The 15,750-nt window shown below is 31.7% G+C and overlaps 1 protein-coding gene across 1 annotated transcript; it reads right to left on the bottom strand.

Annotated features, from left to right (window-relative positions):
- Nucleotides 1-1,370: 1,370 nt before the first annotated feature.
- On the bottom strand, nt 1,371-6,449 carry LOC110114464 (S-linalool synthase). The gene is made up of 11 exons (XM_020847349.2): nt 6,042-6,449; nt 5,570-5,947; nt 5,238-5,361; nt 4,944-5,059; nt 4,607-4,845; nt 4,414-4,529; nt 4,245-4,337; nt 3,943-4,158; nt 3,512-3,641; nt 3,170-3,418; nt 1,371-2,224 (listed from the first exon to the last, which is right to left on the bottom strand). Exons 1-11 carry the CDS (start codon nt 6,400-6,402, stop codon nt 1,697-1,699), a joined length of 2,550 nt encoding a protein of 849 aa, XP_020703008.2. The 5' UTR covers nt 6,403-6,449; the 3' UTR covers nt 1,371-1,696.
- Nucleotides 6,450-15,750: the final 9,301 nt, after the last annotated feature.

A 15,750-nucleotide genomic window follows, 5' to 3' on the forward strand; every position in this document is an offset into this window, starting at 1 on the left:
GGTCGTAAGACCAGAGGAGATTCTGCGGTGGCCAATAAACAGGCGAAAGTCCGACAACGGTCGATGGTCAGAAAGAGATCTGACGACTGTCAGTGCAAGCGAGGTTCCTAGCTTTCTCTTCTCTTCTTCCTCTCTCATGTAAAGAATGAGGAATCTACTTATAATTTTTTTAGAGTAACATGCCCAGTAAATATGGAGAAGATTAACAGTACTTCTGGCGGATTTCCGATAGATTTTTTGCAGGTATTTCTTGGTGATTTTCTGCTGGCTTTTCGAACGAATTTTCCGGTGGATTTCTGACATAATTTTAAATTTTTTGGAAAATGACAATTATAAATATTTTAAATTATTCATTTTGCTAAATTAAATATTACTAAAATAAAATAAATTTAAAAGTGAGCCCAGTTGGGCTGGACGGGGGCTTCAAGGGGCTGTGATTTTTTAATTTTTTTTTCTGGCGAAGTTTATATCTGCCGGAAGTATTTCCAATGGGTTTTCGCCGGAATTTCTCAGGAAATCATTCCGGAGGATTATTTTGCGACGGTAACATGTTTCCAACGCACGTTTTACCGTCAAATAATTTTCCATTGGAAATCCACCGGAAATGCTTATTTCCGACGGATTTTTGATATTTTTTGGCGGATTTTGTCTGCAGGTAACACGTATTTCTCCTGTAGTTGGTATGTTGGGAGTTTTCCATCGGACGACTCATGATGATCCCCTTAATCATAGAGCATTTATTAAGTATTAAATTGCCATAGAAATGTCATAATTGGGTGATTTTGGGCTCGTTGGATTCGTCTCATCAAGTCTCTCAATTCGACTATAAGCGTTTCATATTTGAATAGCATTTAGTTATCCAATTAATATTCTGACGCTTTTAAATAGTCTTTTGTCATTAGATTTTGACCATTTGGACTCATATTGAATTGAATTTGGTGTTGTTGGGTTCGTCTCCTTGAGATGTTCAATTTGACTATAAGAGTACTAAAATTGGAGTTTGAATGGTCCCGGATTTTATTTTGAAAATTTTTAATTAAGATTTACATCGGGATTCGTGACCGATCAATATGATTTTTTGGTGACATATAAAAAATTATTAGATATAAATAAAAAAAGGCATCAATCAAAAACATTTTTATGAATATATGACATGAGAGTACTTATTAATAACATTTTCTTAGTCATCAATCCCAACAACATTTTTAAAGCAATTATTTTAAATTTGTCCAATAACATGCTGGAAGAATAATCATTTCAATCACAACGGAAGTCTTCATAGTTTAATTAGATAAATGCAACCATTTGGATGAAAAGAAAGTGAAAGCATCAATTCTAAATCACTTTTTATTAATTGAATAGATTTAATGTTAAAAAAAATCAAAATTTTCATTGAGACAACATAAGTACATAACTAAAATATGATCAGGCTCTTATTTGATCCAAATTTTATATTTTTTTCCCCTTCTTTGATACCACGATAGGAATATTTCATGAACATTGTAGGGAACATTTTTTGAGCTATGTAACTCTAGTAATCTAGAGAAAATGGAAGATTAAACAATAAGGTAATCAATTGCCAAAGAGAGATACAAACATAGCACAATAATAATGTGAATATACAGTGCATAGCTACTTGTCTTCTTTCTCCCTTCATTTGCTCTAGCTTCAAAATATGCTCCCATAGCTATTACTTTTAAAGCAAACATTTGTTGATTGCAGTATTGTATGCCCTGAAAGAACAAGCAAAAGATAGTTTGTGAAATTGTTTTTTGGCTCTTGGATATAGCCATTTGTTTGAATCAATTGATAATAGTGTATGTTTGTTGCTAGCTCTGCTAAGCTTCACTTTTGTGTATGGAGCTTTAGTATTTATCTTTTTTAATTCCTTGATAATAAAATCTGCAGGTTGGCTTATTGTTTTCTTCACCAATAATGGTTCATAGATAGCCTTGTTAATATTGTCAAGCAGTGCAGTTGGCGAGTCAAATGAGTTCTCAGAGTTGTAGAACATCTGGAAAATCTTTAAGCATGATAGATGCATCATTTTCCACTCTGTAGGCATATCAGACTCAGAATCCTTGGACATCACCAATTGAAGAAATTCTTTTTCCTTCATTTTCAAAGTGTTCTTTATGATAGCAACGACATCATCAATTTTGGCTTTTGGATTCTGCATCAGGTGTAAGAGAACTATATTTGGTTCTCCAGCTTTAGCTTCTCTCTGCATAGTATTGATATTTCATAACATTAATATGATAAATTGAGTAGTAGAATGAATGATTACTACAATTTAGGGTTTAGGTATTTTTTTACTTTTAGCAACATTTGGAAAATGACATGGATGAGAGAATTTTTTAGCAACTTAAGATACATGGATAAAGCATGTTCAAAATGAATTATAAGGAATAATTTTGATATAATAACAACACTTTACAAGTATAAATGAGATTTTTTTTTTAAGACTCATTATACTAACCTCCAATTGTTGGAATAAAGCTAATGATGATGATGAACATGGCTTACAAAGAAAGGAAAAATTAGTATATTGCCATGTTATAAAGAGTGAGTTTTATGTCTTCTTTAGCTTCTTCCTTAAGAATTTGTTACCATGTCTTCAATTCCTCAATCATTTTGGTTTCTTATTTCAAACCACTTGTAAAACAATGTTTACTGTGATTTTTTTTTTTAAATTTATATGTCATTGTCATGGAACTCTCTAAAGCCTAAAGATGTTAGGAGTGGGTTCCTATTTCAAGGTGTGTTTATGTGTACTTATGTTTGTGTTAATCAATTTTTTGTTATGCTTGTAAAGGTATGGGTCAATTTTGAATAGTTTGAAAAAGCTCTAAATAAGTGATGTGTTAACAACCTAATCCGCTCCATCTTATCATATTTCATAAACCTAATTTAGTGTTATAACTTAGAATAATCTTTTAATAATAGTTTTCAGACAAGTATAATTGAAGTATAATGTGCAAAGATATTTTCCCTCTATGACCAATAATCATATGCACAATAGTTTACTCATTTTAAGCCTCCTTTTTCAATGTCATCAAATACAACTAGTCGTACTTAATTTAATATGTTAAATGATTTATTATAGACCATGCTTTAAGAAAAGAAAGAAAGAAAAATTGATGTAAAAGATGAAGAGTTGTTAACAAACCTCGTAGCTCTCTAAGTCATTCAATAAGCGGCATAAAACCTCAAGAGATTTGGTAATTATAGCACTTCTAAAATTCCAAGAACTCTCTTGAAGGGAGACTTTTGGCTTTGTCAAATAACATTTTGGAAGAAGAATCATTTCAACAGCAACCGAAGTCTTTGCATTTTCAATATACTCATCAATTGATGGATAATGAGAATTTTTGCTCCACTCTACTTCTTTTAGCCATGATATGAATATATCTTTCCACTTCATAACATAGAAAAAAAAGACAATAATATTGATTAGCATCTTAGATGTATATCATGGCAAAATTAGTACTATGAATGATTTAGAACTCACAGCATCTTGTAGAATTTTCTTCACATTATGACCATGTTGCTTGAAGGACTTCACAGAAATATCATGAACTAGATCATTGAGGACGGTGAAAATAATTTTACTATGGCTTGTTAGAGCTTTTCCCTCCCATCTACATTGGAAAACACAGTTAATTGACTTCTTAGTAATAAAATCAAACATCATTATCAAGGAATCCATGAAACATAAAAAATGCAATTAAGAGCAATTACTCATTTGAACAATATAGTAATTAATTAGATAAATCTAATGATTTTAATGAAAAAAATTAAAAGAAATGATTTTGGAGTTTAAGCTACTTTTTGATAGTATAAAATATTTATTATAGTAGAAAACATTAAAATACAAATGTTCATCATGAGCAGGATTGATAAATAGGTTCAATTTATATCTAAGTTATAATTTTTCTCTACCTTTGCAATGAATCTGTTAGTATGGATAAATCATGTAATGAGCCTTTCTCATCAAAGAAATCATCTGCAACTGTAAAAAAAGTTGCACATTTGGCTGCTTCCTTTCTTGACTCTGTGTTGAGAGGAAGGCAAATTGCTGAAGCAATGGCAAAATAGCAATACGTTGTCTTCTCCCTACCAAATCCCATCGTGAAGAGGCCAGTATGTTTGGACCACCTTATATACAAATCAAGAGAGGAATTTATTTAACAAACAACTATCGAAAGATATTAAAAGAAGGGGAGAGGGGATATTTAAAGTACCTATGCAACTCATTGAGCTCCTTCCTGTACACCAATTGTCTCATCATAAAATTATTAGTGGCAAGTTGGAGGAGATCATCATTTCTTAAGATGCTGCATTTTATCCAGTGATAAGAAGTTAACTATACATCTTATCTAGTTATCTATCATTATTTCATTTAACATTTACCAGCATGGAGCATTCTTTCCAATCCAAAAGTGATAGATCCCTCCTCTTTCAATGTACAACCTGTGCTCCAAATGATCCATTCGAGCTAGCCATTTAAGCCCCAACTCATGCTCAATCTGTAAAGAATATATAGGTTTTAAACAAAGGAGATTAGCAATAAATTTATATTGATCATACACTTATATTAACTCACCTCTTGTTCAAATTTAGTTGATCTAGCTAAAGTATTAGATTCATTCTCAGATTTCATGCTCAAGATTCCCATCTGCAAGATTTGTCGAGAGAATGCTCCAGCCTTATCAAGTTCATAATCCTCAGGAAATGCAATATGTGATGCTTTGTAAATACTAAGCATGGGGCTTAAAAAGAAGGCATAATTATCTTTCATATATGATAGATTTTTCTCATCATCAATGAACCAACAAAATCTCCCTGTACAAAGGCCATAGGCCATACAGATTAGTTGCTTCACTAATCAAACACGTATTTTGGAAATTTCAAATATTCTATTTATTCAGTCAACTACTTACTTGGAGAAACTTGATAGCCATGCATCCTTAATAGTCGAAAAGCTAAGGAGTCTTTGTATATTTGAAACGCATCATCATCTTTCTGTGGGACTTTTGATTCTTCTGCAATCCATTTTCTATGAACAAAATACAAATATTGAAATTATCACATTAACTTCATCTATGAAATTGTAAATGTATAAGAGTAGTTATTTTTCTTCTTGAAGAAGAGAAAATGTTTTATATTTTTAGTAAAATATCCGCATCTTATAATATTGACGAATTAATTAAAATAAATTAAAAAGAGAGACATACCTATGTAGGTGATCCATGACATTACTGATTTCTTCGGAGAAATGCTCTGCACATCCAAGCCTCTCCAAGTGATCAACCACACAAAGCTTTATAACATCTTTGTCCTCTAAGTATATTGGAGGAACTATTTTAAAAATATAAAGAAATAAGAAATTAATATGACTAATAAAGATTATAATAAAACAATATAGTAATCCATAAGAATTCCCACAATTAAATATTAAATTTATTTAATAAAATTCAGTATGTATCTTATATATTTGATTGCTTATTTTATATTTATGTATTGATTGTAGTAATAATATAATATGACCTCATGGATTAATTAGTACCTCCATGTTGGCAATCGGCAAGCAAGTGTTCAAGATAAGTTTTGTAAGTCTGGTTTCCAGTAATCATGTAAGCACAAGCGGTCACCGATGGTGATCGACAGAGTAGTGCCGAGCTGCGGTTTTTAAATGCGATCTCTCTCATCAGAACTCTCTCATCAGCCTCTTCTTTTTCAAGCTTTATTCCATTCAATTGAAAGTCATAAAAAACTCCATTGTTGCTCTGTTCAGTAGGAAAGACTTTCAAGCCTTTTGCTTTTGCAAGCTTAGCCATCAAAAACCACCTATGAAGAAGAGCATGCCCAGCTTCATCACCATCATCATTGCTATTTCTCATATTTATCAATTCCTTCTCCATGCAGCCTTGGAGAAATTTTAATCCTGTGTACATACACATGAGCATAATAAATTAATTGATTCATATATTTTCATAAATATAAAATATAAATTACAAAAAGATATGTTATTATTGTACCTTTGTTTATTTTGTGAGAGAAACCAATGCTATCCCAAGTCTTTAGAGCAATTAAGCAAGCAAGAGTGGCCAAAAGATCATCATTGCTCCATTGATGCTTATAATTTATATGCTCATGATAATCAATATTAATACCATGTTGTTGATCAAACCAGAAGCCCAGATCATTTTGGTTGCGTAGAATCCAGGTCAAATACTCCGGGAACATCGGGTGGGTTGGGTCATCTGGGTCTGGCACCATGGCGACCCATGCCGTTTCATATGCAGATACTGGTACGAAGGCATACAGGTCGGCTGATGGAGAGAAGAGCTTCTCCTTCATCCTCTCGATGGCTTCCTCGAACCACAATGACTGCTCCATTAGTATCTAGGTGACTATCTTACCACAATCCACAGAAGAATGCTTGCTTCCCATTGTATTTATAATTGCTTTAAATCAGGACATGTGACACACGATTGCACAATTCTTCTTTTACTTGCACTTTGCTTCTCTTTCATATTTATGTACCTTATGTTTTTTTTTTTTTGTTCTTATTTCATAGCTATAATTCAATTGCGATCACTTGATTTTTTTTTTCTCAAAATATTCTTCATCTGGGAATATTGATCACGAAATTGCTCCACGAGAATCTCATTTTTTTTAATATTTAATTAAAATTTTTATGTATCTGAATTGTAATTATCTGAATTGGGTCACTATTGAATTATCTGAAATTAGCATATTCTTTCTTTTACTTGACTAATGTTATAATATTATTTATGCTTAAACTATTAGATTACGGTTTCGTTTGGGACCGTTTTTTATTGCTTTTTAAAATAGCTTCTTAGTACGAAAAAAATTAGAAAGCTACTTTAGAATCAGTAAAAAAATTGGCTCAAACGAAATCTAATCTATTCCTGTAATGGGTTCACTCCAAATTGATATTTTAGCTTGAGTTTAAGTGCGAGCTCGACTTGTGTGCTCAATAAGCTCGTCTTGCAAGCCCATAAATGAGTTGAGCTCGAGCTGGCTCGGCTCACTTGCACCCGTAGTTCCAAATGAAATCTTAATCTCAAATAATAATAATAATAATAATATCATTGTACTCTCTAAATATCGGAGCCCATTCTTACCGTAGATATTATTGGACCACATAAATTTAAAGAAATTATTCAGTGCGGATGCCGAATGCAGCTTTACATCCGGAGACAAATTAGAATGAGCCACGTCAGCAATACTGAACCGTGGTACCGACATTGCTCATTTTGATTGGTCTCCGGACGGCATTCTGCGCCTAATTTTAAGAGCACAACTACCACAAAATAGTCATTGATTTGATCAGATCTTCAAGGAGGAAGTGAAGGAAAAACCTCATCAATAACAATGTATTTAAAGCAGATTTACTTCTTCTAAAGAGGAAGGGTGCCTGATATTTCTCTTGCCGATCACCGAATAATGTCTCGTGGTTTCTTGTCTTAGCCATTTTTAATTATCTTTAGTCCTTAATTACTATTTTTCACAAGATTGTGAAATCAGACCGGACAACGAATCAGAAAAATGAGATTTCACGATTTCACCGGTTCGACCGATCGAACCGGATAATGTAATAAATAATATTATTATTCAAAAATCTCAAATTCAGCAAATCTGAATATCAATTCCAGCAATTAAGAAATTTGATTTCGGTAAATACAAAAATTCACAAATGCAATTTCAGCAATACACAATATTTTCCAAATTATTCTCTAAACAAGCACGACAGATAGATTTAAGAATACTAAAAACAAATTTGCTTACATAAATAAACTTGAACGAAGGATTTAAAATCATCAAACCAATGCTTACAATAAACAAACACAATTTATTTTAAGATGTATCTATGAGACATGCGACGTCGATAATGATTGAACTGAATCGAACCAAACCTTCTTGGCCTAAACATCATCATATTGATCTGAAAAAAAAAAACAGATTTGTTATTTGTAAAATAGAAGATTTGAAAAAAAAAAAAAGAAACATTTGAACTTCATCAAATCTATAAAATGGATGACCTAGCAGCGGCAAACAGCAAGGAACAGTATTTCTCATGTGGATTGAGGTCGAGCAGAGGCGAGGAGGAGGCATAGCTACAAATGAACGAAATGAGGGATTACATAATTGCAAAGGAATTTAGTTTTTTTACAAATCTGGACCGCATGATCATAATCCAACGGATCAGATTTCCCTACGTTTAAATAGGACAGTTTTGGAAAATTTGTGCCGTTTCTATAGTTCGCTGGTTCGACTGGCGGTCCGAACAGTTTTGGACTATTCAATGCTAATCTGATTTTACAGAAAAAATGATCTGTTCGGCCGACCAGTTTATTCTACAACCAGTTGAACCAGACAGTCCGATCTGATCTTAAAATTTTTGATTTTACATGTTAACTAATAGCTTTATTTTTGCCCGTTTGTCCTTAATTACTATTTTTGTTTGCTAATATATATATTGTTTTGTTTTGGAAAATTTTATTGTGATGTGATACGTGTACATTGTCTGGAGGGTATTCTTGGTATGTTTATTTATTTTTTCTATACTATGGATGTCATGCATGCATTTTTATACACTTTGTTTCAAAGTGCACCTTATTTATATGCATGCATTACATTAGTAGATCTAAGGATATTTTTACTTATGTATCTATTTCATGCATCATACACATCGCTAGGTATATTCTTTTGCATATTATAAAGTCTCTGATTTAAACCTCTTGAACTACAAATCCTTAATTCCTTAGGATAGAACCTTCTTATCTTACATATATATAGGGCGATTGATTGTGTTTAGGATGTTAGCTGGCAGCTCACTCCAGGCAAGCATAAGCCTAGATTGTACTCCCCTTAGTGTGTATTTTCACTTTTGATATTTTTTGAACATATCATTCCTCCTAGGATAATAATTCAATCTTTGATCTTTTAAACTCAAAATCTTAATCACATCTTTATTCATTTAAAAAAGTCTAATCATCACTAAGGATAAATAGAATAGTTTATCTTCTTCGGAATAGAACTTATAAACTTTCTTTGTGCACCAAATTAAGAAGGAAATAATACACCGTCTTTAATCGAGAGTTTTCATAGGTCAAGGCCTAGGATGTAATTAACCCCGGGGGCTTGCGCCAGTGGAAGATCGATCCCCACATCAAATAAACCCTATTCGAGTTGATGTATCGAATAGGGGAAATCTCGTGACTTTAATTAGGTTATATACATTATTATCCATCGAAGTGTGTATGCGAAAGCCGCTATCTTCCATAACTAATCGTATATATAATTTCATCTGCTCTTCCATCGGTCTGCTTGTGTCGAGCGTAAAGGCTTAAGATCATTTTGTCCTATAGAATAAGTTGGTCGTACCCTTTGCATTCGAATCCCACAAGCAGAATCCTTTCGGAGACCCACAACATTATTATCACAATACTATAACATTAATATTGACCAGCTAAATCACATTTACACATTCATTTCTAATGTATTACAGCAAATAAATAATAATTGAGTTTAATTCATAAAGTGTCAAAATGTCTTGACAATATGCAATAGAAAACAATACCGAGGAGGAATTCATATTTTTAAAAATTAATCAAATTACTAGAGATTATATATAAGGATAATATGAAGTTTTAATTGAACTAAAAATACTATTTTTAGATGTGAAAATAAAATATTGAATTAATAAAAATCATTACTCTTTTAAAATCACTCGCAAAAAATTTCAAATAAATACTCAAGACGTTCATAATCTCAAAAAGTTATACGGAAAAAATTTTACCAATACAAAAATATTCTTATTTTTTGGTAACAAAAATATAAATTTGATCAAAAAATTTTAAAAAATACAAAATTATTGAAATAAAAATAAAATAATAATTCCTTATATCGATACCAAAAAATTTTCCAATAGGACCAAGTGGTTAAAATATGTTGCCTTAAGGTTGTTAAATCCCAATTTTTTTTTTCTCTCCTCTATTTTGTCTCTAATTATTTTTTTTCCTTCTCTAGCTTGTAAAAACCGAACGGAAAAGGTGCTAACGGATTTAAATTTTATAATAAAATAACAATATAAGATTAATATAATAATATAATATAATTATTTTTTAGCATAAAATAAATATATATTTTTTGGGATTAAAAAATTATTAAATAGTATCCATAAAATAGTTCATTTTTTTAAAGTTTTTTTAATGAAATCGGTTTGCAAAATGGACACCAAACGGTCTCAAAATCCCCACTTTTATTAATAAATGTCAATTTCTTTAAAATTTGAATTAGTGCCCAAAAATTATGAAAATTTTAGTGTGATTAAATCACCATAATATTTATCTTATGACCGAAATGATTTATGATTTAGACTTATAATGACTTCTAAAAATATTAATTTGACTAGTTTAAAATACGGGCTATTACACCTTCGACCATCGTCGTCCGACTAAGGTCCTTCAGACCTCCATCGCAAGTCAACTATGGTCCCTCCGACTACCGTAGCCCAACTAGGTCTTTTTGACCATCGTCGTAGGCCGACTACGATTCCTCTGTCCATAGTCGCTCGATTACGGTCCTTTCGACCACCATCATTTTTCGACTACTGTTCTTCCGACCATCATTGCCCGCCGAATATGCTCCCTCCAACCGCAGTCTTATGACTATGGTCCTTCTAACCTTCATGGTCGCCCAATTATGATCCTTCTGACCACCATTTTCTATGGTCCCTCCAGCCATCGTTGCCCAACTATGATCCTTTCGACCACCATCCCCCCATCAAATACGATCTTTCTCACTACAGTTGCTTGCTAATACAGTCCATCCAACCATCGTGGCTCGACTATGATCCTTTTGACCTCCATCACCCACCAATTAAATATGGTCACTTTGACCATTGGCAACCGACTATGGTTCATCTGACCTTCATCGCCCGCCAATTATGGTCCCTTTGACCACCGTCGCCTAAATATGGTCTTTCCAACCATCGTTGCCAAACTACGGTCCTTCCAACCTCTGTTACTTACCGATGAAGGTCCCTCTAACCTTTGTAGCCCAAATACAATCTTTCTAACCCAATATATATTCTAATACTCTCTTGAGAATAACTCTTATGACGTTGGGTTTTTAGCCTCAACGTTATAAAGTGTTCTATATGATGTATATTTGCTACATTAAGCCAAAACCTTCCCCCGAGGAAGGGCATTTTTATAATTTACCAACAAACACAAGTGGATTCATTTAAACTGGGTAAAACTCCGTGGTTTTCTCCCCTTTTCAGAGGTTTTCATGTAAAAATTCTGTTCTCTTTTGACTGCTGCTTCTCTCTCTCTCATATCTATATGTGTGCTAGATCTTTAGATAAAGCTAAGACATTAAGCACTCTATCTCTCTACCACAATAAAATTTTTAGGACATAACATATATATAGCTGAGAAGATTAATGCTCATCCTTCATTCTCTCAATTGTTTCAGCAAACCACAATGACGGCTTCATTACTAGGTTTACCTAATTGCTTCACCTCAGCAAATATGAATATATTAAGTGTGAAGACGAACACATGCTTATAACTTTGTAGTTATAGATGTTAGTTCTTTGTAGAATCTAATTGTGTTGATTAATTGGGTGGTACTGTTGCTGTGGACCTCAACTTAGTTTGTCATGTTAGCTGGGGGGAGGGGGTGTAGGGGGCCATCCCCCTGCTTAGGTTCGGGAACTTTGCACTCTAAATTTTTTATGTACAATGCACATGCATTATGTACCCGAGTACCCCAATGTTGCATTGTTCGATGAATTCTTGTGAAATCAACAGAGCAGAGCCCTGTAGCATTGTATTCTCGGCGCCGCAGTGCTATCAGACAAACCAAATGACACAGGTAGAGCGTCGCTGCTCTCCAAACTGGCGTTGTAGCGCTTTGAGGCATACCAAACAATTTTCTTTTTTGATTTTCTTAAGGGTGGCGTCCTTGGGTGTTACTTGAGTTTCTTTTTTATTTTGAGTGTAAGAACGGTGTGAGATTGATGAGAAGCAACAAGAGAGTGAGAAATAATAGAGATCTTTCTTTTTCTTTGATTGACCTGAAAATAGCCCGACTCTAAAAGATGATCATCGAGCCAATTTTGGATTAGCGAGTTAACCTGAATACAATCCGATTTTTAAAACGGGTCGATAATTAAGACCTTAACCTGAACCTAAAAGAAGAATCTCAAACATGAATGGAATCAAAAGGAAGATGAACCTGGTTCAATGGTGAGTGGCTTAATGACTAATAACACATCTCTAGCACGCAAAGTATATATACAATTTTCCTATCCGTTCACACTCTTAAATATCATGAAAACAAATTAAGCAACGACTGATATGAAATAGAAAATCGAAATTTAGTTTCGAAAGCTGTTGAAACTTCTGCTTTTTAGTTTTTACTATGGCAAGAGATTAGGCTTTGTTTGGGTTAATTTTTATGAACTATAAATTTTTTTATTGAAAAAGTATTTTAAAAAATAGTAAGAAATTTATCTCAAATAAAACCTAAATCTAACTACCCTTATTTGAACAAATTTTAAGCTATTTACTTGATTTTCTTGTACTTGAACTATTCCTGCTTTTACTTACATTTAAGAATTTTAGAATTCTTTTGTTTTTAATTTGGGTCATAAAAAGATGAGTATAATATATAATTAATTTATAAATTTATTTATTAGGATTATGAGAAATAATCATAAATCAAGGACTAAAGAATCAATCCTAATTTAATTTTTTTTTTCCAGATTTGATTCCAAAAGCTATGCAAATAATTGCTTCTATAGGAAAATAATTTTAGCTGTTATGTCTAATACTTATTAGAAAAGAAGGTACAGTGGTCACATCCCAATAAAATATCATGTTTACTCAATCAATATAAATTAAATGATTGGGATTCCTCATTTTTCACCTTTCTATTTTTTAAAGTAAATTTTTAGTTAAAAAACTATAAATTTTAGACTAAATAATTGTTTTAAGAAGTAATAAGAAAGCTGTTCCAAATAAAATCTTAAGCATCCTTTGTGACGGCTTTCAAATTATTTTCTAAACAAATTTTTATAATAAAATTTTTATATCAAAATGCTATTTTAAAAAATAGAATAATGATTGTGTTACATATGAGTATATATAATTCTTATATAAAAGAATAGAAGGTCAACTTCAAAAATTTATAAAAGAACATATTTTACACATGATGTTAGTCATCCATCACCGAACAATGATTGTGGCCATCTATGTGCTCACTATCATTTTACTTATGATGATATTTTATTGAAAGTCATTTGAGATATTATGATTGCTAACCATATAGAATTGCACAAGTAAATATTACAGTCTCCCAATCTTAAAAATCACTTACAGTTTTTTTTGGACATTTGAGCCAATTAAGATAAATTCATACATACATTATATATGAAAGCTTCAAATTCAAGATTTTTTTGTTGATATCTAAAGCTCCCGACCAATACATTAAAATGACCAACATAATCACTCGAAAATTTGAAATCCATATGCAGTCGATCTTCTTCATAAAATTACAATCAAGGCACAACATTTATTTATTTATTTAACCTATCAAATCCAAATAGGCAAATACCTTATTAAAAATACGAATTAGAAATTCAAAAGCTCGTGGCCCCTTTCTCTGGCTCGAGCTTCAATTTCTGATCCAATAGCTACTAATTCCAAAGAAAACTTTTGTTGATAGTGCCTAACTATCTGGCTTATTTTTCCTTCATTTGCTCAAGCTTCAAGATCGGCTTCCATAGCTATCACTTCCAAAGCATATTTTGATATCCGGGAGAATTAAATTGCATAAAATAACAAGCAGAAGGTAGCTTGTGAGACATTTTCTTTATTTGTGGATCTAGTCATTTGTTTAAATTAAATGAAATTAAGAGTGTCCCTTTGTTACTAGATCTGCTAAACTTTTCTTTTTGTAGTTGAATTTTAATTTTTGTAGTTCATAAATGTTTGATAATTAAGTCTCTAGGTTGACTTGTTAGCATTTCCCTCCCCAACGGTTCATAGATTGCTTTGTTAATGCTATTTAGCAGCATATTTGGTGAGTCGAATGCATTCGTAGAATTAAAGAACATCTGAAAAACCTTTAAGAAAGATAGATGCAGATCTTTCCACTCTCTAGGCATTTGAGATGTTGCAGAATCTTTGGACATCACCATTTGAAGAAGTTCTTTTTTCCTTTTTTCCAAAACGGTCCTTACAAAAGCATGGAATCATCAATCTTGGCCTTTGGATTCTCTTTCAAGTACAGTAGAACCATGTTTGGTTTACTAGCCTTAGCTTCTTTCTGCAAATTAATTTTTATTTCAGTAAACATCAACATCAATTGTGTACTCAAATACAACTGATTTTTTTTGGTGAGCTAATTTCTTTTATTCAATTCTAGGTCTTACTTTAACTAAATAAGAAAAGGAATAATGGATGTAAGTAATAAAATATAGTTAATAAACCTCATAGCTCTCTAAGTCATTCAACAAGCGACATGAAACCAAAAGAGATTTGGTCATCATAGATTTGCTGAAGTTCCAAAACTCTTCGGCATCTACTTTTGAGTTTGTCAAATAACATGCTGGAAGAATAATCATTTCAACTGCAATTGAAGTTGTCGCATTTTCAATATATTGATCAATTGATGGATAATGAGGACTTCTGCTCCACTCTGCTTCCTTTAGCCACGACTTGAATATTTCTTTCCACTTTATAACATATAGATAAATTCACAACTCTATTAAATAGATTATTAAATGTTTATGATGGTAGAATTAACGTTGAAAAAAATTTATGAGGACTCACATCGTCTTGAAGAATTTTCTTCACATCATGACCATGTCTCTTAAGGAACTTCAAAGAAATATCTTGAACTAAATTGTCGAGGGCAGTGAAAATAACTTTGCTATGACTTGTTTGAGATTCTCCCTCCCATCTATGATTAATGGGGATAAACAAAATCAAGATTTTGTTGATAGAACTAATAATGCAAATACAACAAAAACATTCAATTTAATTGTTTTACAGACAACTTGAAATATAGATAGAGTTTCAAAGTTTTTTTTCTTAAAACTTTCTTATGTGAATCCCAATTGTTTTCGTATAATTTACTTTCTAGAATTTTTATATGAAATGAGAAATATATTTTAAAATTATATTGCATAAAATTATGCATGAATATGCCAATATAAATTTAAAACATATGTAAGCAAATTTTCAAATTAAACACATATTTTTATTAGATATATAATATTTATCTTATTGAAGATATCAAAACTTCTTGTTAGAGATCAAAAATAGCATCTCTCTACAATGAAAATGATGATTATATTCTATCAATGCTTTAAAAAAATGTTGAGATATATAAAGTATTATACACATCATCAAATATTATTCTATAAAAATCCTTAAAATATTAGAAATTTAGTTTTGATTAATTGTTTATATATTTGAATAATGTAATAATTACTTAGATAAATTTAACGATTTGGATGAAAAGTTAAAATTGAATGAATGGACATTTAGCAACATTTTAATGTTAAACAGATTGTCTATTATAAAAATGTAATATCAAATAATTTATTGACATAAAAGAATTGCAAATAAGCAAAGTGTGCAATGATCAATTCCTATCATAAGTAACATTTAATATTTTCCTACCTTTGAACTGCATCTG

This window comes from Dendrobium catenatum, unplaced genomic scaffold, assembly GCF_001605985.2.
Source record: "Dendrobium catenatum unplaced genomic scaffold, ASM160598v2 fragScaff_scaffold_1608, whole genome shotgun sequence".
NCBI classification, from domain to species: Eukaryota; Viridiplantae; Streptophyta; class Magnoliopsida; order Asparagales; family Orchidaceae; genus Dendrobium; species Dendrobium catenatum.